We start from the raw sequence: 23,926 nt of genomic DNA, 5'->3' as shown, positions 1-23,926 counted from the left end.
CTGGCTGACTCAAGAGTCGCAGAGGCCTTAGAACAGAAGGTCTACCTGGCCTCTTGGCTGGTCTAATGAGACCAAAAGGAGAACAGGGGAGAAAAAAAGGCATGATAGAGTCAATCAATTCTCTGCCCCCCATCCCAGCATAAGAGACACTGGATTTCTCATTGTCAATGTTGATAGATTGTAACTGAAACCACAGCATTTGAGGCTGGTTTAGGAAGGGGTGTTTTTAGCTGTATTCATGGTCTCCACCAATATGATCAGACAGATTCAAAAGCTCAAGGGCTAAAAGGGTTAAATTATGAGGACCGGTTGCACAGACTAGGCTTGTGTTCCCTTGAGTATAGAAGATTAAGGGGCGATCTAATTGTGGTGCGATTAAAGGATTCAATAGGGTAGAGAGAGAGAGAAACTATTTCGTCTGGTGGGGGGAGTCCAGAACAAGGAGGAATTGCCTTAAAATCAGAGCCAGGCTGTTCAGGGGTGATGTCAGGAAGCACTTTTTCCACAAAGGGGAGCCAAAATCTGGAACTCTCTCCCCCAAAAGGCTGTTGAACATAAGAACATAAGAAATAGGAGCAGGAGTAGGCCAATTGGCCCCTCGAGCCTGCTCCGCCATTCAATAAGATCATGGCTGATCTGATCCTAACCGCCAATCCACTATCACAGAACCATCTCCTGAATCTAACAGAATTAGACACACGAAATAGGAGCAGGATCAGGCTACACGGCCCCTGGGCCCGCTCCGCTACCCACAGGGCCATGACCGATCCGAACCTAGACTCATGTCCAAATTCCTGCCCGCTCCCCGTAACCCTTAATTCCCTTTACTTCTAGGAAACTGTCTATTTCTGTTTTAAATTTATGTAATGATGTAGCTTCTACAGCTTTTTGGGGCAGCATATTCCATGGACCTACCACCCTCTGAGTGAAGTAATTCCTCCTCATCTCAGTTTTGAAAGAGCAGCCCCTTATTCTAAGACTATGCCCCCTAGTTCTAGTTTCACCCATCATCGGGAACATCCTCCCCGCATCCACCCGGCTGGGGGTCACTTACAGCTTTCACAACTGAGATCGATAGGCAAAGATATTAAGTGATACAGAAGCAAGGTGGTTAGATGGAGTTAAGATACAGATCAGCCATGATCTAATTGAATGGTGGAACAGGCTCGAGGGGGCTGAATGGCCTCCTCCTGTTCCTAATGTACAGGCTCGAGGGGCTGAATGGCCTCCTCCTGTTCCTAATGTACAGGCTCGAGGGGGCTGAATGGCCTCCTCCTGTTCCTAATGTAACAGGCTCGAGGGTGGCTGAATGGCCTCCTCCTGTTCCTAATGTAACAGGCTCGAGGGGCTGAATGGCCTCCTCCTGTTCCTAATGTAACAGGCTCGAGGGGGCTGAATGGCCTCCTCCTGTTCCTAATGTAACAGGCTCGAGGGGCTGAATGGCCTCCTCCTGTTCCTAATGTAACAGGCTCGAGGGGCTGAATGGCCTCCTCCTGTTCCTAATGTAACAGGCTCGAGGGGCTGAATGGCCTCCTCCTGTTCCTAATGTAACAGGCTCAAGGGGCTGAATGGCCTCCTCCTGTTCCTAATGTAACAGGCTCGAGGGGCTGAATGGCCTCCTCCTGTTCCTAATGTAACAGGCTCGAGGGGGCTGAATGGCCTCCTCCTGTTCCTAATGTAACAGGCTCGAGGGGGGCTGAATGGCCTCCTCTTGTTCCTAATGTAACAGGCTCGAGGGGGGCTGAATGGCCTCCTCCTGTTCCTAATGTAACAGGCTCGAGGGGGGCTGAATGGCCTCCTCCTGTTCCTAATGTAACAGGCTCGAGGGGGGCTGAATGGCCTCCTCCTGTTCCTAATGTAACAGGCTCGAGGGGGGCTGAATGGCCTCCTCTTGTTCCTAATGTAACAGGCTCGAGGGGCTGAATGGTCTCCTCCTGTTCCTAATGTAACAGGCTCGAGGGGGGCTGAATGGCCCCCTCCTGTTCCTAATGTAACAGGCTCGAGGGGGGCTGAATGGCCTCCTCCTGTTCCTAATGTAACAGGCTCGAGGGGGGCTGAATGGCCTCCTCCTGTTCCTAATGTAACAGGCTCGAGGGGGCTGAATGGCCTCCTCCTGTTCCTGTGTAACAGGCTCGAGGGGGGCTGAATGGCCTCCTCTTGTTCCTAATGTAACAGGCTCGAGGGGCTGAACGGCCTCCTCCTGTTCCTAATGTAACAGGCTCGAGGGGGGCTGAATGGCCTCCTCCTGTTCCTAATGTAACAGGCTCGAGGGGGGCTGAATGGCTTCCTCCTGTTCCTAATGTAACAGGCTCGAGGGGGGCTGAATGGCCTCCTCCTGTTCCTAATGTAAGAGGCTCGAGGGGGGCTGAATGGCCTCCTCCTGTTCCTAATGTAACAGGCTCGAGGGGCTGAATGGTCTCCTCCTGTTCCTAATGTAAGAGGCTCGAGGGGGGCTGAATGGCCTCCTCTTGTTCCTAATGTAACAGGCTCGAGGGGCTGAATGGCCTCCTCCTGTTCCTAATGTAACAGGCTCGAGGGGGGCTGAATGGCCTCCTCCTGTTCCTAATGTAAGAGGCTCGAGGGGGGCTGAATGGCCTCCTCCTGTTCCTAATGTAACAGGCTCGAGGGGGGCTGAATGGCCTCCTCCTGTTCCTAATGTAAGAGGCTCGAGGGGGGCTGAATGGCCTCCTCCTGTTCCTAATGTAACAGGCTCGAGGGGGGCTGAATGGCCTCCTCCTGTTCCTAATGTAACAGGCTCGAGGGGCTGAATGGCCTCCTCCTGTTCCTAATGTAACAGGCTCGAGGGGGGCTGAATGGCCTCCTCCTGTTCCTAATGTAACAGGCTCGAGGGGCTGAATGGTCTCCTCCTGTTCCTAATGTAACAGGCTCGAGGGGCTGAATGGCCTCCTCCTGTTCCTGTGTAACAGGCTCGAGGGGGCTGAATGGCCTCCTCCTGTTCCTAATGTAACAGGCTCGAGATGGGGCTGAATGGCCTCCTCCTGTTCCTAATGTAACAGGCTCGAGGGGCTGAACGGCCTCCTCCTGTTCCTAATGTAACAGGCTCGAGGGGGCTGAATGGCCTCCTCCTGTTCCTAATGTAACAGGCTCGAGGGGCTGAATGGCCTCCTCCTGTTCCTAATGTAACAGGCTCGAGGGGGGCTGAATGGCCTCCTCCTGTTCCTAATGTAACAGGCTCGAGGGGCTGAATGGCCTCCTCCTGTTCCTGTGTAACAGGCTCGAGGGGCTGAATGGCCTCCTCCCGTTCCTGTGTATCTGTTGTACGTTCAGCAAAATGGCCCGTTATATAATGCTGCTGCAGAATAATACAGGGCTAGACTGGTACTATGCATATCCACATCTTAGGCTGGAGGCTGTGTTGTTTTGCTTTCTGACCTTCCAGAGGCAAAAGATCCTCTTCAACTTCTGGTGAGCTTTCTCCAAGAAGAGATAAGGCACTACTGGCCACTTCCTGTCTATCGGAGACATTGAAGGTAGTTTGTTCTTTAGACCAAGAAGGTACTTTTGTAGCTTTAGGAATGAAAGAAAAGAAAGTTAACACGTTGCTTTTTAAAAAAAAACTCAGCTTTCTTATTTATATAGACACACACACAGTAAATTGTGCGGGGAGGCCATATTAGCTGCCAACATATTTCTTGATGGCTTGGAAAAAAAAACGAATTCTTCCTCCCCTAGTTCATCCAATGCTATGCATCATACCCCCTCTGAGGGGGCAGACAGGTGACCTACTTTCAGGCTCTACCACTCCGTGAGCAACTACTAGAAGAGGCATGAGAGTGGCCGGGGCAGCTCACCTAAATCTCCCTCCTTCCCTCTAAGGAGGCATCTTGCTGCTACATGACCGAGATTGGGAACTCCCAGTGTGGTAAGTCACTGCCACAAAGCTGCACCCCTGCCACTCTGTGACCTTGTGCCACTTGGTCTGCTAATGTTTTCATGAGAAGAACACAGTCTGAATCTCAAATAACAACAGAGAATGCTGGAAAAACTCATCAGGCCAGGCAACATCCGTGGAGAGAAATTTGAGTTGACGTTTCGGGTCGAAACCCTTTTTCAAAACTGGAAAGGAAATAAAATAGATCCGATTAGGCACTTTGCAGCCTTCCGGACTCAATATCGAGTTCAACAATTTCAGATCATAACCTCGGCCCCTATTATATTTTTACTTATAATTTTTTTCCACCCCTTTGTTTTGGGTCGTCCCTTTCCCCCCACCCCCCTTTCCTTTTTTTTTCTCTCTCCCACATGGCAGCTGTCTCTCATCCTGCCAGTACACTTCACACCTAATCTGAGCCGTCTTTTGTCTCCACTTGTCCTATTACCATCTCGTCTGGTTTTGAATACCTCTTAATGCCTCTTTACTTCTTTTGTTCTCTCCCAGCCCTGCCTTCGATCTATTTCATTTCCTTTCCAGTTTGAAAAAGGGTTTCGACCCGAAACGTCGACTCTAATTTCTCTCCACGGATGTTGCCTGACTTGCTGAGTTTTTCCAGCATTTTCTGTTGTTATTTCGGATTTCCAGCATCTGCAGTATTTTGCTATCGTACAGTCTGAATCTCTGTAGCTGGAGTACCAGGGGATGGTGATGGTTGTGCAGGATAGGACGAGGGAAGTACTGTCACCATCCTATCCTTGCGGGCCTCCTGCTAATCAGCGATTGTAGAGACCTCCATCACCCAGATCATCTCACAGCTAGAGGGGGACTCGAAATAGCAGGAAGCCCACAAGATGCAAAGGGAAAACAAACCTTTGAGATGGGTGAAATGTGGATTAAAGAAACAAAGTTATTACTGGCCGTAATGTGACAACCCACTTCCAAGTAGATACAAATCCACTGGAGAGAATGGTTCATAATTTGGCACCACTGGCCAATCTCATTCACAGAGGTCATGAAGGTGGCTGGTGTGAAACATGGAAATGTCAGCGGTCCAGTAGGGAGTGATCTTCTGAGTTTGGAGATAGGCATGATGTCGGGACAAAGCGAGTTCTGAAATGTAGCTTCCTAAAAGTACACCTGGGAGTGCTCAACACCAGCATTGGGTGCAAAGAAGCGAGTATTCTGTTCCCCAGCACTGACAGTCTCCCCTTCATAAACATTCAATATAATGCAGGCAGCACAATGGGTAAACTCACAATTGCAGCCATTATGAAGTTATGGATTGTCTTTGAAGCATTACTTTTGAAGTACTTTCTGTGCCTTTTCCGCACCTGAGGTCACAAACAAAGGATATTAGTGTTGGGGGTGCTGTGTATAGTTTTTCTGTTCAAGAAAATTCAGGGGGAAAAAAAGCAGATTTTTCACTAGTCCAATTTAGCTGCCACATTTAGTGTCATTTATGTCACTGAAGGAAATGAAATTCTGACAATCGCAAGTGACCGTAGTGAACAGCTCCACTAACCCCTCTCTCACTCCAGAACAAGATACAAGGGAAAAGTTACAGAGAAACATAGGAGCAGGAGTAGGCCATTCGGCCCCTCGAGCCTGCTCCGCCATTTAATGCGATCATGGCTGATCATCCAAATTCAGTACCCTGTCCCTGCTTTCTCCCCATATCCCTTTAGCCTTAAGAAATATATCTAACTCCTTCTTGAATATATTTAATGAATTGGCCTCAACTGCCTTCTGTGGTAGAGAATTCCACAGGTTCACCACTCTCTGGGTGAAGAAATTCCTCCTCATCTCTGTCCTAAATAGCTTACCCCTTATCTTTAGGCTGCGACCCCTGGTTCTGGACTCCCCCACCATCGGGAACATCCTTCCTGCATCTAGTCTGTCTAGTCCTGTCAGAATTTTATAAGTTTCAATGAGACCCCCTCTCATTCTTCTAAACTCTAGCGAATATAAGCCTAATTGACCCAATCTCTCCTCATACGTCATTCCTGCCATCCTAGGTATCAGTCTGGTGAATCTTCGCTGCACTCCCTCCATGGCAAGAACATCCTTCCTCAGATAAGGTGACCAAAACTGCACACAATACTCAAGGTGTGGTCTCACCAAGGCCCTGTACAACTGCAGCAAGACATCCTTGCTCCTGTACTCGAACCCTCTCGCTACGAAGGCCAACATACCATTTGCCTTCTTAACCGCCTGCTGCACCTGCATGCTTACCTTCAGCGACTGGTGCACAAGGACACCCAGGTTTTGTTGCACTTCCCCTTCTCCCAATCTATTGCCGTTCAGATAATAATCTGTCTTCCTGTTTTTGCAACCAAAGTGGATAACCTCACATTTATCCACATTATACTGCATCTGACCAATCACCCAACCTGTCCAAATCAACCTATCAGGTTGTTGTCTGATAGGTGATCCCTCTCAACTCTAGCTCTAACCTCTATCGGTCTAGCCAATTTTGCAGATGACACGAAGTTGGGAGGCACAGTAAGTAGTGCAGGTGGGAACAGGAAGTTACAAAGGGACATAGGCAGATTGAGTGGGCAAAACTATGGCAAATGGAGTTCAATGTGAGGAAGTGTGAGGTCATTCACTCTGGATCCAAGAAAGACAAATCAGAATAGTTTCTGAATTGTGAGAAAATAGGAACAGTGGTGGAGCAAAGTGATTCGAGTGTCTATGTAGACAAGTCACCAAAAGCTAGTGGACAGATGCAAAAAGCAATCAAAAAGGCTAATGGAACGCTGGCCTTTTTAAAAAGAAAACCTACAGATGATCTGGTCATTATCACATTGCTGTTTGTGGGAGCTTGCTGTGTGCAAATTGGCTGCCGCCTTTCCTACATTACAACAGTGACTACACTTCAAAAAAAGTACTTCATTGGCTGTGAAGCGCTTTGGGACGTCCTGAGGTCATCCAGATAATCTGTTTTTTTTAATGATTTTGGTTGAAGGATAAATATTGGCCCCAGGTAAATGGAGAGAACCCCCCCCCCCCACCGCCCCTGTTCTTCTTCAAATAGTGACCATGGGCTCTTTTACATCCACCTGAGAGAGCAGACAGAGCCTCGATTTAATGTCTCAGCCGAAAGACAGCCCCTCAGACAGTGCGGCGCTCCCTCAGTACTGCACTGGAGGGTTAGCCTAGATTATATGTTCAAGTCTCTGGAGTGGGGCTTGAACACAACCTTCTGACTCAGACGCGAGGGTGCTACCCACTGAACCATGGCTGACAGCGAGAGTTTCTGGCAGGGTGAAAAATTATTAAAAATTTGTACTAACTGCCCGGGATGATGTTAAAAGTGCGACAGGTAACATGGGAAATACAGCTGTGTTTCAACCTCTTATCAGCAGAGCAGCACACCAGAAGCAGAGTGAGCAGTGTTGATTTGGCTAGAGGTTACATTCTGAATGGGTCAGGATTTAATGAGCACTTCCCCGTCGCCCCGTTACCTGAAGACCTCGCCAGCCAGCCGCAATGATGGTGACAGCTGCAGCGCGATGCTGCTCCCGCTTGAGATCTCGCTGCAGCTTGCGGACCTGGGGGAAAAAAGCATCATCTGACCCAATGACAGAAGTTAAGGACAAATAAAACAACAACTTGCATTTATACAGCGCCTTTAGTGTGGTTAAAGGTCCCAAGGCGCTTCACAGGAGCGCAGATCAGACAACATATTGACACCGAGCCAAATTGAGATATTCGGACAGGTGACCAAAAACTTGGTCAAAGAGGGAGGTTTTAAGGAGCGTCTTAGAGAGGCGGAGAGGTTTAGGCAGGGAATTCTAGAGTTCAGGGCCCAGGCAGCTGAAGGCACGGCCGCCAATGGTGGAGCGATTAAAATCGGGGATGCGCAAGAGGCCAGAATTGGGGGAGCGCAGCAATCTTGGAGGGTTGTAAAGCTGGAGAAGGTTAGAGAGATAGGGAGAGGGGAGAGGAGGGGGGGGCGAGGCCATGGAGTAATTTAAATACGAGGATGGGAATTAATTGGGTCTTCCATGGGCTGGTATTACCATTTTTAATAATCTCACTTCCATTCAGTCACTGAGAAGCGTTTTGGAAGAAATGGAATTTACAGCGTTACTGCAGAGGCTTAAAAGGAAAATGAGTACAAGATGATTAGTGACAGCTGTAATCTCAAGGCTTCAGATAATAAGAGATGAACTGCTCGAGCTTGTTCTCACAGGTCATACGGTTATAGAATCCCTTTTGACTGGATTAGTTTGAGATTCACTCAGCGGTATCTGTTAATCTCTGTGCAAACACTCCCTGTTGACTGTCAGTTTCCAGTCAGTTGTCACACAGTAAACTTGTTACTGTGAGGTGTGCAGGCAGCGTATGATTAATTATAAACACTGTAAATGGTTCTCAGTCAATGGAAGCACCTCAAAAGCTTTATGAAGCTCACTTACAGCACTCTGTTCAAAGTTGCCCTGAGCATGCGCCTCAAAGTGGCTCTGATGGTAAATGCACCACCTGGTGAACCATCAGACTGGCAAACCCCAGGTTTGATCTCTGGTCTGTGCTGCAACTGCTCATATCAGCTGCAGCGTCAGTGGGTTTGCTATAATTGGCCTCCCTACAATTGGCTAGGGATGGGGATAAAATAAATCTGCCAACATTCTCACTCCTGATCACTATCCAGTGACCACTGCTGGCAAATGGGTCTTCCATGGGCTGGCATGTAAAGACAGTGGGAGAGGACAAATGTATCAAGGGACAGATGCAACGAGTATCTGTGTAAATGGTCGTACCCATATCCCGTCCTAGTTTGACGAGATGAGAGTATCCTTTTAAGAGACAATTTGTTCTATGACAGGAAGTAAAGCAGTACTAACCTTCCAGCCTCTGATATAGGCTTGAAGAAAGATGGCGGCTTTCTTCATATTTTTATATTTCTTTTGTTGCTGTGAGGATGATGCAAAAAACACAACGTCAAAAAGGGGTCGTCACTCGTTAAAGAACCTTTCCGTTGAGTTTGTTTTCAACAGTTTTGGGTATTTTTCCACACCAATTTTCTCCCCTGCTCTCCTGAACATGCTGACTCTCGCTGGGGTGCAGCCCATGAGCTCCACCAGCCCACCATTACCATGGCCAAAGACCCATTCTTTATGTTTGAGCCTCAGCAACGGGTGTCAGCAGGCCAGATTTTTTTTAACTTGGGATGTGGGCATCACTGGCAAGGCCGGCATTTATTGTCCATCTCTCGTTGCCCTGAAAAAGTGGTGGTGGGCCTTCTCCTTGAACTGCTGTGTAGCGGGTTGATACAACTGACAGGCTTGCTGGGCCACTTCAGAGGGCAGTCACGAGTCAAGCACATTGCTGTGGGTCTGGAGTCACATATCGGCCAGACCGGGTAAGGACGGCAGATTTCCTTCCCTAAAGGACATTAGTGAACCAGATGGGTTTTTACAACAATCTGACAGCTTCATGGTCACTTTTACTGAGATCAGCTTTTTAGTCCAGATTTATAAAAAGGAATTCCAATTCTCAAAAGAAAAAAAATGAACACTAATGATGCTCCCTCAGTGGCTTTAGTGCACGGTTTGTTACTGAGCCATACAGAGGTACTTTTCCAGTGGGATTAAGGTGTTTTCCTGAGGGAGAGCGGGAGCTTTACTCCTCATCTAATCTGGGCTTGATGCTGAAATGTAAAGAAATAGTCCAGTTGCCAGCACTAACATCTGGCAACATCCCGCATTTCAGTAATGCACAAAATTCACTCCCGGCCCCCCAAAGCAAAAGAAATGTAAGAAAGAGGGAAGTTGGTTGTTGGAGGTCATTCATCTCAATCACATGACATCACTGCAGGAGTTCCTCAGGGCAGTGTCCTAGGCCCAACCATCTTCAGCTGTTTCATCAATGACCTTCCCTCCAGCATAAGGTCAGAAGTGGGGATGTTCGCTGATGATTGCACACTGTTCAGCACCATTCGAGACTCGTCAGATACTGACGCAGTCCGTGTCCATATGCAGCAAGACCTAGACAACATTCAGACTTGGGCTGACAAGTGGCAAGTAACATTCGCACCACACAAGTGCCAGGCAATGACCATCTCCAACAAGCGAGACTCTAACCATCTCCCCTTGACATTCAATGGCATTACCAATCGCTGAATCCCCCACTATCAACATCCTGGGGGTTACCATTGATCAGAAACTGAACTGGACCAGCCATATAAATACTGTGGCTACAAGAGCAGGCCAGAGGCTGGGAATTCTGCAGCGAGTGTCTCACCTCCTGACTCCCCAAAGCCTTTCCACCATCTACAAGACACAAGTCAGGAGTGTGATGGAATACTCTCCACTTCCTGGGTGAGTGCAGCTCCAACAACACTCAAGAAGCTCGACACCATTCAGGATAAAGCAGCCCGCTTGATTGGCACTCCATCCACCACCTTCAACATTCACTCCCTCCACCACCGGCGCACTGTGGCTGCAGTGTGTACCATCTACAAGATGCACTGCAGCAACTCGCCAAAGCTCCTTCAACAGCACCTTCCAAACCCGCGACCTCTACCACCTAGAAGGACAAGGGCAGCAGACGCATGGGAACATCACCACCTACAAGTTCCCCTCCAAGCCACACACCATCCTGACTTGGACCTGTATCGCCATTCCTTCACTGTCGCTGGGCCAAAATCCTGGAACTCCCTTCCTAACAGCATTGTGAGTGTACCTACACCATATGGACTGCAGCGGTTCAAGAAGGCGGCTCACCACCATCTTCTCAAGGGCAATTAGGGATGGGCACTAAATGCAGGCCTAGCCAGCCAGCGACACCCACATCCCATCAATTAATTAAAAAAAGTGTCACATTGTCATCTTGGATTTGATGGATCATGTTTGGCTCATAATCGAGCCAAATCACTTGATGTGAACCCTGGTGTATTTCTCAAATCCTGGTGCCCAGTCCCCATCTGTCTCAACAGCTCAGGAATACCCAGGCTTACATTATATCCCCTGAACCAGGCCGAGAGAACGATCTGACTTTTCTTCATCAGTAGGAAGTGGGTCCGGCATTTCCAGCCACGATAAATCTTCTGAATCAAGGTAGCCAGGAATTCCATCTGAATCCGCCGTCGCTTTTCCAGGTCAAAGAGCTGTACAGAAAGGAAGAAATTGTTGAGGTGGGTTTGGGAGAGGGAAGAGAATCATTCACTAATCTCATTAAACTTTCATCAGGAGAAAAGTCTCACGTGAAAGGGGTTTGTTTTTTTAGTGAAGACAAAGGGGCAAATGTCAAACATCTGAGATGATCGTCTTTTATTTGGTTCATTTTCCTCCCCATCCCCTACATGTGGTTTGTTGCTGTATATTGTGTGAGGGTATCCCAGTCTAGATATTTCCCCATTAAACAGACTGAGAGACCCCAGTTAGTGTACCGATATCTCCTCGGGGACGGACTGTGGGACTCCTCTCCCCAGTAAACATACCAATATCTCCTTTTCTAACATTTAGGATTATGTAGTAATTGTCTTAATGCCTAGCAGTTCAGTCAAATACTCACTGTTTGTGGATTTCTGATAAAGATCTTCGTCCGCCCAAATGCGTATTCCTCTGAGGCAATATTTAATTCAGTCAAAAGGGTCCTCATGCCATCTCTTGAAGGACAGAGCATAGAAATGGTGGGACAAACATTACATCTGTTATTCTGCTTGTGCTACATGTGACAACACATTTCATAACAGGGTTTTGAAGTGTAACATTTTTGTCAGCAAGGCTGGATCTTAGCATGTTAATCATTGGATAAAATACTCTTTATTAATTACCTGCACTATCTGCAGATGGGAAGCGGTGATTACAGATGTGTATGATTTAGGAGTTGGGTTGAGACCAGTAAGTGAACATGTAGTGCCCTCTGACCCCCAAAGTCTCAGTTAAATTGTGGCCTGGCTCTGAAAGTGGCCTCTTCTCCCCTTCCTTCCTGAGAGCACGGACTGTCGCCAGGGTACAATTCCACAGGGACTGGCAGCTGCCTGTTACCTCACCCAAGTGGCCATTCTTCATGTGGGAGTCTAGTGAGTGGTGCCAGGCAATTCAATTGTGGAGGGCATCAGTCAAGACCAAGGTTGTCCTCCACAAACGAGCACTTAGCAGCAGGTGTCACTGGATAGTGAATCGGCAGCAGATTGTTAATCTCAGGGACGCTGAGGCCAATGGTAGCACCCATACTGCCCCTGTGGCTGAGATCAGTCAATTTAGCACAGGCCACGCATCAAACCTGGGGCCTTCCTGGGTGGTGTATATACTCATTAGGATATTGGGGCAGTTATGTGGACCTCTTTTTTTTTATTTTTTATAAAGGCACACTTTTTCCATTATATCTAGAGGACTAGAATACAAGGGGGTAGAAGCTATGCTGCAGCTGTACAAAGCCCTGGTCAGACCACACCTGGAGCACTGTGAGCAGTTCTGGGCACCACACCTTAGGAAGGATATATTGGCCTCGGAGGGAGTGCAGCGTAGGTTTACCAGAATGATACCCGGACTCCAAGGGGTTAAGTTACGCGGAGAGATTACACAAACTAGGGTTGTATTCACTGGAATTTAGAAGGTTAAGGGGTGATCTGATCGAAGTTTTCAGGATATTAAGGGGAACTGGTGGGGTAGAGAGAGAGAGAGAGAAACTATTTCCGCTGGTCGGAGAGTCTAGGACTAGGGGACATAGTCTAAAAATTAGAGCCAGACCTTTCAGGAGTGAAATTAGGAAACACTTCGACACACAAAGGACGGTAGAAGTTTGGAACTCTCTTCCGCAAACGGCAATTGATGCTGGGGGGGTCAATTGTTAATTTTAAATCTGAGATTGATAGATTTTTGTTAACTAAAGGTATTAAGGGATATGGGGCAAAGGCGGGTAGATGGAGTTAGGTCGTAGATCAGCCATGATTCCATTGAATGGCGGAACAGGCTTGAGGGGCTGAATGGCCTCCTCCTGTTCCTATGTTCCATTCAAGTTGCACGAACACAGTGGCGCGGTTATGAGAAACGGTGACATGTCCTTACCGGTCATTCCCCTTCCAGTTTGGCCACGTCTGTTTACAAACCATCTTGTACCGCTGCAGGCAGGGCTTGTAGGGATGTCGGTAGGCATACCCGGCCCGCCGCACCCGCACGTTCTCCATCAGCCCCAGGTACCTGATCTGGGATTGCACCAGGGGATCCACAAACTGCAATGGGGATTTCGTCTCGTTGGGTTTGATGCATCTGTGAAGAGTCAGCACACAGGTTAGGGTGAAATTTGGTTGAACATTTCAGGAGAAAATGCAGAGATTGTGCAATTAGACGCGGTGGGCCGGCAGGGGTCGAAAGGTAGGCAAGGAGGACCACCAGTCGACTAAAAAGCAGTGCTACACCAACACTGAACTTGTGCTGGGTGTACCTTGTACACATGTCCTTTAGGGAAGGAAACATGCCCTCCTTATCCAGTCTGGGCCTATATGTGGACTTCAGGAAGTCCAAAGGCGGAAGTCACACCCCCATCCACATCAATGGGGCTGTGGTGGAAAGGGTGGACAGCTTTAAGTTCCTCGGAGTCCACATCACGGAAGACCTCTCCTGGTCCCTCAACACCTCCTCTCTGGTGAAGAAGGCCCAGCAGCGCCTATATTTCCTAAGGCGGCTGAAGGGATGTAATCTGTCACCCCTGATTCTCTCTAACTTTTACCGCTGCACTATAGAGAGCATCCTGACGAACTGTATCACAGTATGGTATGGCAGCTGTAGCTATGACCGGAAAGCCCTGCAGCGGGTAGTCAAAACTGCCCAACGCATTACCGGCACCCGGCTACCGACCATAGAGCACATATACCAGAAACGCTGTTTACGGAGGTCACGGACCATCATCAAAGACCCTACCCACCCCAGCCACAGTCTGTTCGCCCTCCTGCCATCTGGGAGACGCTACAGATGCATTCGCACCCGAACGACCAGATTTAGGAACAGCTTCTTTCCCAGGGCTGTCATCCTACTGAACTCCACAAATAAACTCTAAAGCCTGCACATCTGCCAATGCACTTTATTATGGTTATGTTTATGTTAATATACTACAAGCCAAATGTATGTTGAATGTTTAAATGTCTTAATCCAAATGTACACTCTCGGGAGCCGCAAGCCTACATTTCGTTGTACTGCACTTGTGCACTAACAATGACAATAAAAGTTGATTTGATTTGATTTGATGTGACTCCAGTCCCACACTAACGTGGTTGACTCTTAATTGCCCTCAGAAGTGGGTCTAGCAAGCCACTAAGTTGTCTCAAACCACTACAGCGATTCAAGAAGGCGGCCCACCACCACTTTCTCATGGCAACTAGGGAATGGGCAATAAATGCCAGCCTTGCCAGCGATGCCCACATCCAGAGAATGAATAAAAATAAAACATACACAGAGGCCTGCAGCAGCTTTCTTTGGTACACAAGAAGCTTGCTGGCTGTGAGGACATGGGCACAGAGAGTACGGTATGGTACCAGAAGGCATCCATTGGTCCTGAGCAGGTGGCGTTCCCACCGTCACTAGTTTTTATTGCTATAATTCAGTCTCTAATTTTAAACAGTGCCGGCAAGTGGAACAGAGATGAGTGCCTGCCAATTGTATGAGCAGTTCTTCCAGTAACCTTCACTCTCAGGAGGGCTGACGCAGACAGAACAGCAGCACTTTCAACACACACTGGGGATTAAAAGTAATGTGCCAATTAGGGGAGAGATGGACTGCGACGAACCCACATCTGCAAGAAAGGTCTCCCCCAAAACGACACCACCATTTCCCCCACAACTGCCCCACGATCTTCAGCAATTTCACCAAATCATTTGCCCGACTTATAGCTGAACAACCATGCACCAACCCCTCAAACAAAGTAAAATATGGGAAGAATCCTACCTGATGTAGTTGGGGTTTTTGGCCAGAAGGTTCTTTATGAGGACACCTACAGAGGCTTTGAACTGAAAGCCAGCTGTTGGTGGCCTCTTCAACAATGTCTTACTTGGGTCCCCTTCAGAGAAAAGGGACTTGATTAGCTTGTGCTTGGTCTGCCACATGGCCTTAGACAGGTCACGGTACAAGAGGTCATTGTTCTTGTCTATGAACTCCACAACATTGTAGGACACCTGGAAGAACAAGAAAAAATGAACATGAAGTTTCACTTGTCTTCCAGTTTTCTCCTCTCCTCTCCTGAATTTGCTCACTTGTGCTGGGTGGCAGTTTCACAGTTGGCAGCCACCCTCTAGTAAATCACCCAAGTAAGTATTGACACCATGGAGTGGGTGGAAATTACAGGTGAGCGTGATCCTGTCCTCACCAGTGTTCAGTGGGTAGCACACCCGCCTCTATGAGTCAGAAGATTGTGGGTTCAAGTCCCACTCCAGGGTCTGAGCACAGAAATCTAGGCTGACACTTCAATGCAGTACTGAGGGAGCACCGCACTGTCGGAGGGGCAGTACTGAGGGAGCACCGCACTGTCGGAGGGGCAGTACTGAGGGAGGGCCGCACTGTCGGAGGGGCAGTACTGAGGGAGGGCCGCACTGTCGGAGGGGCAGTACTGAGGGAGCGCCGCACTGTCGGAGGGGCAGTACTGAGGGAGCGCCGCACTGTCGGAGGGGCAGTACTGAGGGAGCGCCGCACTGTCGGAGGGGCAGTACTGAGGGAGCGCCGCACTGTCGGAGGGGCAGTACTGAGGGAGCGCCGCACTGTCGGAGGGGCGGTACTGAGGGAGCGCCGCACTGTCGGAGGGGCGGTACTGAGGGAGCGCCGCACTGTCGGAGGGGCAGTACTGAGGGAGCGCCGCACTGTCGGAGGGGCAGTACTGAGGGAGCGCCGCACTGTCGGAGGGGCGGTACTGAGGGAGCGCCGCACTGTCGGAGGGGCAGTACTGAGGGAGCACCGCATTGTCAGAGGGGCGGTACTGAGGGAGCACCGCATTGTCAAAGGGGCGGTACTGAGGGAGCACCGCACTGCCGGAGGGGCAGTACTGAGAGAGCGCCGCACTGTCAGAGGGTCAGTACTGAGGGAGCACCGCACAGTCGGAGGGGCAGTACTGAGGGAGCGCCGCACCGTCGGAGGGTCAGCACTGAGGCAGCGCCGCACTGTCGGAGGGGCAGTACTGAGGGAGGGCCACACTGTCGGAGGGGCAGTACTGAGGGAGGGCCGCACTGTCGGAGGGGCAGTACTGAGGGAGCGCCGCACTGTCGGAGGGGCAGTACTGAGGGAGCGCCGCACTGTCGGAGGGGCAGTACTGAGGGAGCGCCGCACTGTCGGAGGGGCGGTACTGAGGGAGCGCCGCACTGTCGGAGGGGCAGTACTGAGGGAGCACCGCATTGTCAGAGGGGCGGTACTGAGGGAGCACCGCATTGTCAAAGGGGCGGTACTGAGGGAGCACCGCACTGCCGGAGGGGCAGTACTGAGAGAGCGCCGCACTGTCAGAGGGTCAGCACTGAGGGAGCGCCGCACTGTCGGAGGGTCAGCACTGAGGGAGCGCCGCACTGTCGGAGGGTCAGCACTGAGGGAGCGCCGCACTGTCGGAGGGTCAGCACTGAGGGAGCGCCGCACTGTCGGAGGGTCAGCACTGTCGAAGGGGCAGTACTGAGGGAGTGCTGCACTGTCGGAGGGGCAGTACTGAGGGAGCGTCGCACTGTCGGAGGGGCAGCACTGAGGGAGCGTCGCACTGTTGGAGGGTCAGCACTGTCGGAGGGGCAGTACTGAGGGAGTGCTGCACTGTCGGAGGGGCAGCACTGAGGGAGTGCTGCACTGTCGGAGGGGCAGTACTGAGGGAGCGCCGCACTGTCGGAGGGGCAGTACTGAGGGAGTGCTGCACTGTCGGAGGGGCAGTACTGAGGGAGCGCCGCATGTCGGAGGGACAGTACTGAGGGAGCGCCACACTGTCGGAGGGGCAGTACTGAGGGAGCACTGCACTGCCGAAGGGGCAGTACTGAGGGAGCGCCGCACTGTCGGAGGGACAGTACTGAGGGAGTGCTGCACGGTCAGAGGTGCTGACTTTCGGATGAGACGTTAAACCGAGGCCCCGTCTGCCCTCTCAGGTGGATGTAAAAGATTCCATGGCACTATTCGAAGAAGAGCTGGAGTGTTCTCCCTGGTGTCCTGTTGCCAATATTTATCCCTCAACCATCATCACTACAAACAGATTATCTGGTCATTATCTTATTTCTGTTTGTGGGATCTTGCTGTGCGCAAATTGGCTGCTAAGTTTCCCTGCATTACAACAGTGACTACACCTCAAAAGTACTTCATTGGCTGTAAAGCGCTTTGGGATGTCCTGAGGTGGTTAAAGGCGCTATATAAATGCAAATCTTTCTTTTCTACAGGAAGAGATAGAAAATGAAGGGTGTGTCATCCTAGTTTTGCTTTTGTATGGCCTCCTAGTGGCTGGTTACAGAACGACACTGGGAACGGACGAGCTTCCCTCCATCTTGAGTGTATATCGCGCATGACACAAGCAGACCAAAAAAGTTAAGAAAAATACCTTTTACAAAAAAGAATTGCTGCGACAGTCAAAAGTAACATTGTAAAATACGATGAACCAGTCCAACTGTAGAAAGATTTGAAAGGGGGAAATGTCAAGAGTTTCTGATTGCAAGGCAGAGACAGGGAAAAAATAGGGCCCATTAGGGACAAAAGTGGCAATCTGTGTGTGGAGCCGGAAGATGTAGGAGGGGTTCTAAATGAATTTTTTGCATCTGTTTTCACTATGGAGAAGGACGATGTAGACATAGAAATAGGGCGGGGGGACTGTGATATGCTCGAACATATTAACATCGAGAGGGAGGAGGTATTGGCGGTTTTAGCTGGCCTAAAAATGGATAAATCCCCAGGCCCGGATGAAATGTACCCCAGGCTGCTGTGTGAGGCAAAGGAGGAGATTGCGGGGGCTCTAACACATATATTCAGGACCTCTCTGGCCACAGGGGATGTGCCAGAGGACTGGAGAACCGTTAATGTAGTACCATTATTCAAGAAGGGTAGTAGGGAAAAACCGGGGAACTACAGGCCAGTGAGCCTAACATCAGTGGTAGGAAAATTACTGGAAAAAATCCTGAGGGACAAAATTTGTCTCCACTTGGAGAGGCAAGGATTAATCAGGGATAGTCAACATGGCTTTGTCAAGGGAAGATCATGTCTGACTAATTTGATTGAATTTTTTGAGGGGGTGACTAGGTGTGTGGATGAGGGTAACGCAGTGGATGTGGTATACATGGATTTCAGTAAGGCCTTCGATAAAGTCCCGCACAGGAGACTGGTCAAGAAGGTAAGAGCCCATGGAATCCAGGGTGCCTTGGCACATTGGATACAAAACTGGCTTAGTGGCAGAAGGCAGAGGGTGATGGTCGAAGGTTGTTTTTGTGACTGGAAACCTGTGGCCAGTGGGGTACCACAGGGATCGGTGCTGGGTCCCTTGCTGTTTGTGGTCTACATTAATGACTTGGATATGAATGTAAAGGGTATGATCAGTAAATTCGCGGATGATACTAAAATTGGTAGGGTGGTAAATAGCGAGGAGGGTAGCCTCAGTCTGCAGAACGATATAGATGGGTTGGTCAGATGGGCGGAACAGTGGCAAATGGAATTTAACCCGGAAAAGTGCGAGGTGATGCACTTTGGGGGGTCTAACAAGGCAAGGGAATACACAATGAAGGGAAAGACCCTAGGCAAGACGGAGGGTCAGAGGGATCTGGGTGTGCAGGTACACAGATCCCTGAAGGCGGCGGAACAGGTGGATAAGGTGGTAAAAAAGGCATATGGGATACTTGCCTTCATTAGCCGAGGCATAGAATATAAGAGCAAGGAGGTTATGATGGAGCTGTATAAAACACTGGTTAGGCCACAGCTGGAATACTGTGTGCAGTTCTGGTCGCCACACTACAGGAAAGATGTGATCGCGTTAGAGAGGGTGCAGAGGAGGTTCACCAGGATGTTACCAGGGCTGGAGCGCTTCAGCTATGAAGAGAGACTGGGCAGATTGGGTTTGTTTTCCTTGGAGCAGAGGAGGCTGAGGGGGGACATGATTGAGGTGTACAAAATTGTGAGGGGCATAGATAGGATGGATGCTGAGGAGCTTTTCCCCTTAGTAGAGGGGTCAATAACTAGGGGGCATAGATTCAAGGTAAAGGGCGGGAGGTTTAGAGGGGATTTGAGAAAGAACTTTTTCACCCAGAGGGTGGTTGGAGTCTGGAACTCACTGCCTGAAAGGGTTGTGGAGGCAGAAACCCTCACAACATTTAAGAAGCATTTGGATGAGCATTTGAAATGCCATAGCATACAAGGCTACGGGCCAAATGCTGGAATATGGGATTAGATTAGACAGGGCTTGATGGCCGGCATGGACACGATGGGCCGAAGGGCCTCTATCCGTGCTGTATTACTCTATGACTCTATGACATGAACATATTGCCCTCAATATGCAGGCCCATTGGGTGTTGGCCGTGGTGATGAGTCCTCACTTCCAAGTATAACGGATGATCAGGTTGATAGTTCCAATATCCATAAATACGGCTCACAATGAAGAACCTACCACGGACCTCCAAAGTATCAGGAATTAGAACCAGCAGTGGGCAATATCACAATGGGCGAAGTGCTCACCTTTCCTGCATAGTGCTGCACACGGAAGCAGTGGTCAGACAGTGTTGCATCGGTGATGAACTTGGAATTGATGGTCTCTCTGCTCTCGAAATGCTGATGACCAGAAAAGATCTGGTTTAACTTCTGGAGCAAAGTCATTTCAGTGACGTAACCAGGCCGGAGACATTCTTCATCCAACATCGCCAGGATGCCCTTTTTACCCTACATATGATAATCAATATTGCATCTCAATTGAATGGCCAAAATTACCTTCTTATTGCTATGTGATTCCTTGTTTTCCCCCCTGCCCCCCAATTTTTAATTGCTCCTCTCCTCAAGGCACTGACTCACACTGGGGTACAGTTGCACGAGAGCCAGGGGCTTTCTGATACCTTACCAAAGTGGCTATTCTTCATGTGTAAGTGTAGACAGTGTTTGTCAGCAGACTATTTGATCACATCAGAGCCAGACTCAATCCTGTCCTCACCTTGAAGTGTGCCCCTTCCAGGAGCGGTCACTGGAGAGTGGTTAATGACAGGAACCTGGCTGATTTTCCTCTCTCTGCCCAGCAGCACAGAGAGCAGCTAATTCAGCAGAAAACGATAACTGGACCCGGGACCTTCCTGATCCCGATTACCACACTGGGAGGTTGTTTTTATTAATTTATTAACTGTTATTGACTGATTTGTGAGGGACGTTGCTATACGCTCATTAAAATACTGGTTTTATAAACTAATATGCATGCACGCACACACACAAACACACACACTCTTACACTCGCCATCACGCACGCGCCCTCACCCCCTCACACAAACACACACTCACTCACGTGCCCTCACACACCTCACACAAACACACACACTCTCACAGACTCTTACACACACACTCACGCTCTCAGACAATACTCTCCCACACTGCAGCATGGGAATACAAAAGTAATAAGAACTTAATTTTTTTTTAAAGTACATTTTCAATCAGGTCACAGATGATGGCATTGTCAAAGTAATTGATCTGCGTCCACTCAATCCCCTGAAAAACAGAAGAAGAATTATATTCAGCACAGGACATGGTCAGTTGGAGCTTACGACACCATAATTCTCAAAGGCCAGACTCGGGGGCACAGGCATGTTTTAGTGATGCAGTCATTAATCTGACTGGAACTCCAAAAGGTAAATAAAAGTCATTCGGCCTAGCTCAGGGACACTGAGGCCAATTGTAGCATCTGCCCCATGAACCAGACATAGAAGCTGAAATCTGTTCAGTCTGGATGACACATTCCACACTGGGCAGTGCATTTACCCATTGAACTATCAGGAGAACTCATCTTGTTTTAATAATTACATTTATCTACGTGTATGAAAGCGGATTGAGGGACAGCTTACCTCTCGTACATACTCATCCTGCTCCTCTTTCAGTGTCATTTCAATGAAGACCTGCTGCAGCTTCTCATTGCAGTAGTTTATAACAAACTGCTCAAAACTATTGTCCTATGAGAAGAAATTTGATAGGTTTGAAAGTGTACAAGACTCACATAGACCAAATAAAAAAACTCGCATTTCTCCAGCACCTTTCACCACCTCAGGACGTCCCAAAGCGCTTCACAGCCAATGAAGTACTTTTAGAAGTGTAGTCACTGTTGTAATGTAGGAAACTCAGCAGCCAAGTTACGCACAGCAAGCTCCCACAAACAGCAATGTGATAATGACCAGATCATCTGTTTTTAGTGATGTTGGTTGAGGGATAAATATTGGCCAGGACACCAGGGATAACTCCCCTACTCTTCTTCAAAATAGTGCCGTGGGATCTTTTACGTCCACCCGAGAGAGCAGACGGGGCCTCAGTTTATTGTCTCATCCGAAAGACGGCATCTCTGAAAGTGCAGCACTCGCTCAGTACTGCACTGGAGTGTCAACCTGGATTTTTGTGCTCAAGTCCCTGGAGTGGGACTTGAACCCACGACCTCCTGACTCAGAGGCGAGGGTGCTATCACACTCACGAGTAAGGAAGGCACCAGAGAGAACCTAAGCAGTTCCCTGAAAAGAAGTGAAAATGAAGAGGTAATCACTCTCACACACCTCATTAACCATTTACACAGAAGCATTGCCACTGGCTGAGAGTTGGTTATTCTCTGCTCCTCTTAGTGGGGAGGAGGCCTAAAGAGAAATAGCTTTAATATGGGTCAAAAAAATAAAATAACAGAACAGAGCACAGCAAAATCAGTCAGTGTATGCAAACTAACAGCAAATGAGCACCACTCCACACTGAACTTACTGGAGTTTGTAGCCACCAAAAAATGAACATAAACATCAGACTTTTCAGAAATTCCTTCTTTTCAGGAACAGAAATAAAATTCACTCAAAATACTGATATTGGGCCCACTCAAATAAATGGGGAAATTCTGATATTCTCTCCAGAAGGTGCTGACTTTTGCTGGGGATCCCTGGCATTCAGCACCTCGCCCAAGTGGTCATTGTTGAAGTGTGACGCTCGACAGTATTTGGCTATGGGAGGTTTCACAGCTGAACCCAGTTGCACTCTCACCTGAACTCCACACGTGCTCTTTCCAGCAAGAGTTAATGGATAGCAATCACGGAACGGTAACACTGGCTGGGGAACAACACAGGCCAATATGGTGGTCCCAGCTGCAACTAATTCAACACGAAACCGCGATCAAGCCTGGGTCTATGGCTCCGTTCAAACTGGGTCATCAGGGAGCCCGGATTTAACAGAACTCCTTAACTCACATCAGTTCAAGCAAAACCCCTCATTGCTGCACCGACAGGACAGAGTTCCATTGTATAACACGATATATGTTTACAGTATGGCCCATGTGGAGCATAAACACCGGCATGGACCTGTTGGGCCGAATGCCCTGTTTCTTATGTAGTATTTGCTGTTATTGGCCTCTCATCCCAATTCCCATGAGTAGCATTGTAATCATGTACGATTTCCCTGTCATTCTGTATTGCTGCCTTGCTCTGGGACAGTTTTGACAGGAATAATTGTATTGCAAACTTACCTCAAAAATCTCAAATCCATAAATATCCAACACTCCCATCACTTTCTTCTGTACTTTGCCTTTAACCTTCAACAAAAATCATTCAAATTAATCTGGTTTGCCATAAACTTTGTTTGCAAGACATCCTATTAGTCTCTTCTATTCGATTCCAGTGCCCAACTCCCAATCTTCTCCCCGCCTCTCCTAAAGGCGCTGACTCGTGCTAGAGTAAGATTCCACAGACATCGGCAGCACTCCAATACCTAGCACAAATGGCCATCCTTCATGTGTGAGCCTAGACAATGAAACGACAGGCTATTTGACTGTGAGGGCATCACGGCCAAACCGATACTATCCTCAATCGATGTCTATGCACAGACGCACTTTTCAGCAGTGGTCACTGGAAATCGATCAGGAGTGACTGACTTTTCCCGAACCCAGGGGTGCGGAGGCCAACTGTCTCAACACAGACAGGAGATCGAACCTGAGTGCGTCCCCTTTGTGTGTCTCAGTAATAGATTGGGCAGTGCATGTACTCACTGAACCAGTTGGGGAGTTCATAATACTCAATGTATTCCCCTCATCAATTATCTTATAACTCCTGATGTGTGGAGTCATTTGACTCCATTTTTCCCAACTGTGTTCCATCTATTCTCGCTATAATATGGCAGCAGCATTGGGTAAACTGCGAGGTTTCGACTCTATTGGATCCAGTAGTACAGTAATAGTGACATTTGTGTCAGTCGAACCCCAATATGATTAACGCTGAATCTCCACTGTGCCTGATTACCTGGATACTCTCGTTGATTCGCTTCACCAGATAGTTAAACAAGCGGTCATAAAGGTTTTTCGCCAGAGCATCACGTGCATAGTAACCCTGTGCAAAAATATGACATCTTCATTATTATGTTGTCATGTGCTAGTCATCCTTCCTACCCATTAGCAATCGAGAACTAGCTCAGGAACCGTGGGCGCAAGTCAAAACAAAAATGTTCCTGTGCCAATGACTTTGTACCACACTGTTCACAACCTTGGTGTCATATTTGACCCCGAAATGAGCTTCCGACCACACATCCGCAGCATAACTAAGACAGCCTATTTCCACCTCCGTAACATCGCCCATCTCCGCCCTTGCCTCAGCTCATCTGCTGCTGAACCCCTCATCCATGCCTTTGTCACCTCCAGACTTGACTATTCCAACCCACTCCTGGCTGGCCTCCCACGTTCCACCCTATGTAAACTTGAGGTCATCCAAAACTCGGCTGCCCGTGTCCTAACTCGCACCGAGTCCCGTTCGCCCATCACCCCTGTGCTCGCTGACCTACACTGGCTCCCAGTTAAGCAACGCCCCGATTTCAAAATTCTCATCCTTGTTTTCAAATCCCTCCATGGCCTCCTCGCCCCTCTCTATCTCTGTAATCTCCTTCAGCTCCACAACAACCCCCCCCGCCC

At 48.9% G+C, this 23,926-nt stretch overlaps 1 protein-coding gene across 3 annotated transcripts in view; it reads right to left on the bottom strand.

Moving 5' to 3' along the window:
- LOC147097126 (unconventional myosin-Ib-like) overlaps positions 1-23,926 on the bottom strand; it is an 82,246-nt gene that overhangs the window by 11,521 nt on the left and 46,799 nt on the right. For 2 of the 3 annotated variants that reach the window (XM_085972994.1, XM_085972996.1), the window contains 13 exons: positions 23,265-23,351; positions 22,496-22,561; positions 20,859-20,963; positions 20,443-20,505; positions 19,498-19,698; positions 14,788-15,014; positions 12,916-13,116; positions 11,417-11,510; positions 10,860-11,009; positions 8,746-8,814; positions 7,363-7,449; positions 5,152-5,226; positions 3,394-3,528 (listed from right to left, as the gene is read on the bottom strand). In XM_085972994.1, the coding sequence (XP_085829120.1) occupies positions 3,394-3,528; positions 5,152-5,226; positions 7,363-7,449; positions 8,746-8,814; positions 10,860-11,009; positions 11,417-11,510; positions 12,916-13,116; positions 14,788-15,014; positions 19,498-19,698; positions 20,443-20,505; positions 20,859-20,963; positions 22,496-22,561; positions 23,265-23,351 (1,560 nt within the window). The remainder of the gene's footprint in view (positions 1-3,393; positions 3,529-5,151; positions 5,227-7,362; positions 7,450-8,745; positions 8,815-10,859; positions 11,010-11,416; positions 11,511-12,915; positions 13,117-14,787; positions 15,015-19,497; positions 19,699-20,442; positions 20,506-20,858; positions 20,964-22,495; positions 22,562-23,264; positions 23,352-23,926) is intronic. The other variant, XM_085972995.1, reaches the window with a different exon arrangement.

This window comes from Somniosus microcephalus, chromosome 33 (assembly GCF_052327205.1).
Source record: "Somniosus microcephalus isolate GS21.2 chromosome 33, FLI_Smic_1.0, whole genome shotgun sequence".
Taxonomy (NCBI): Eukaryota; Metazoa; Chordata; class Chondrichthyes; order Squaliformes; family Somniosidae; genus Somniosus; species Somniosus microcephalus.
Note: the sequence above shows the minus strand (reverse complement) of the source record. Positions and strands in the feature narration are given on the sequence as shown.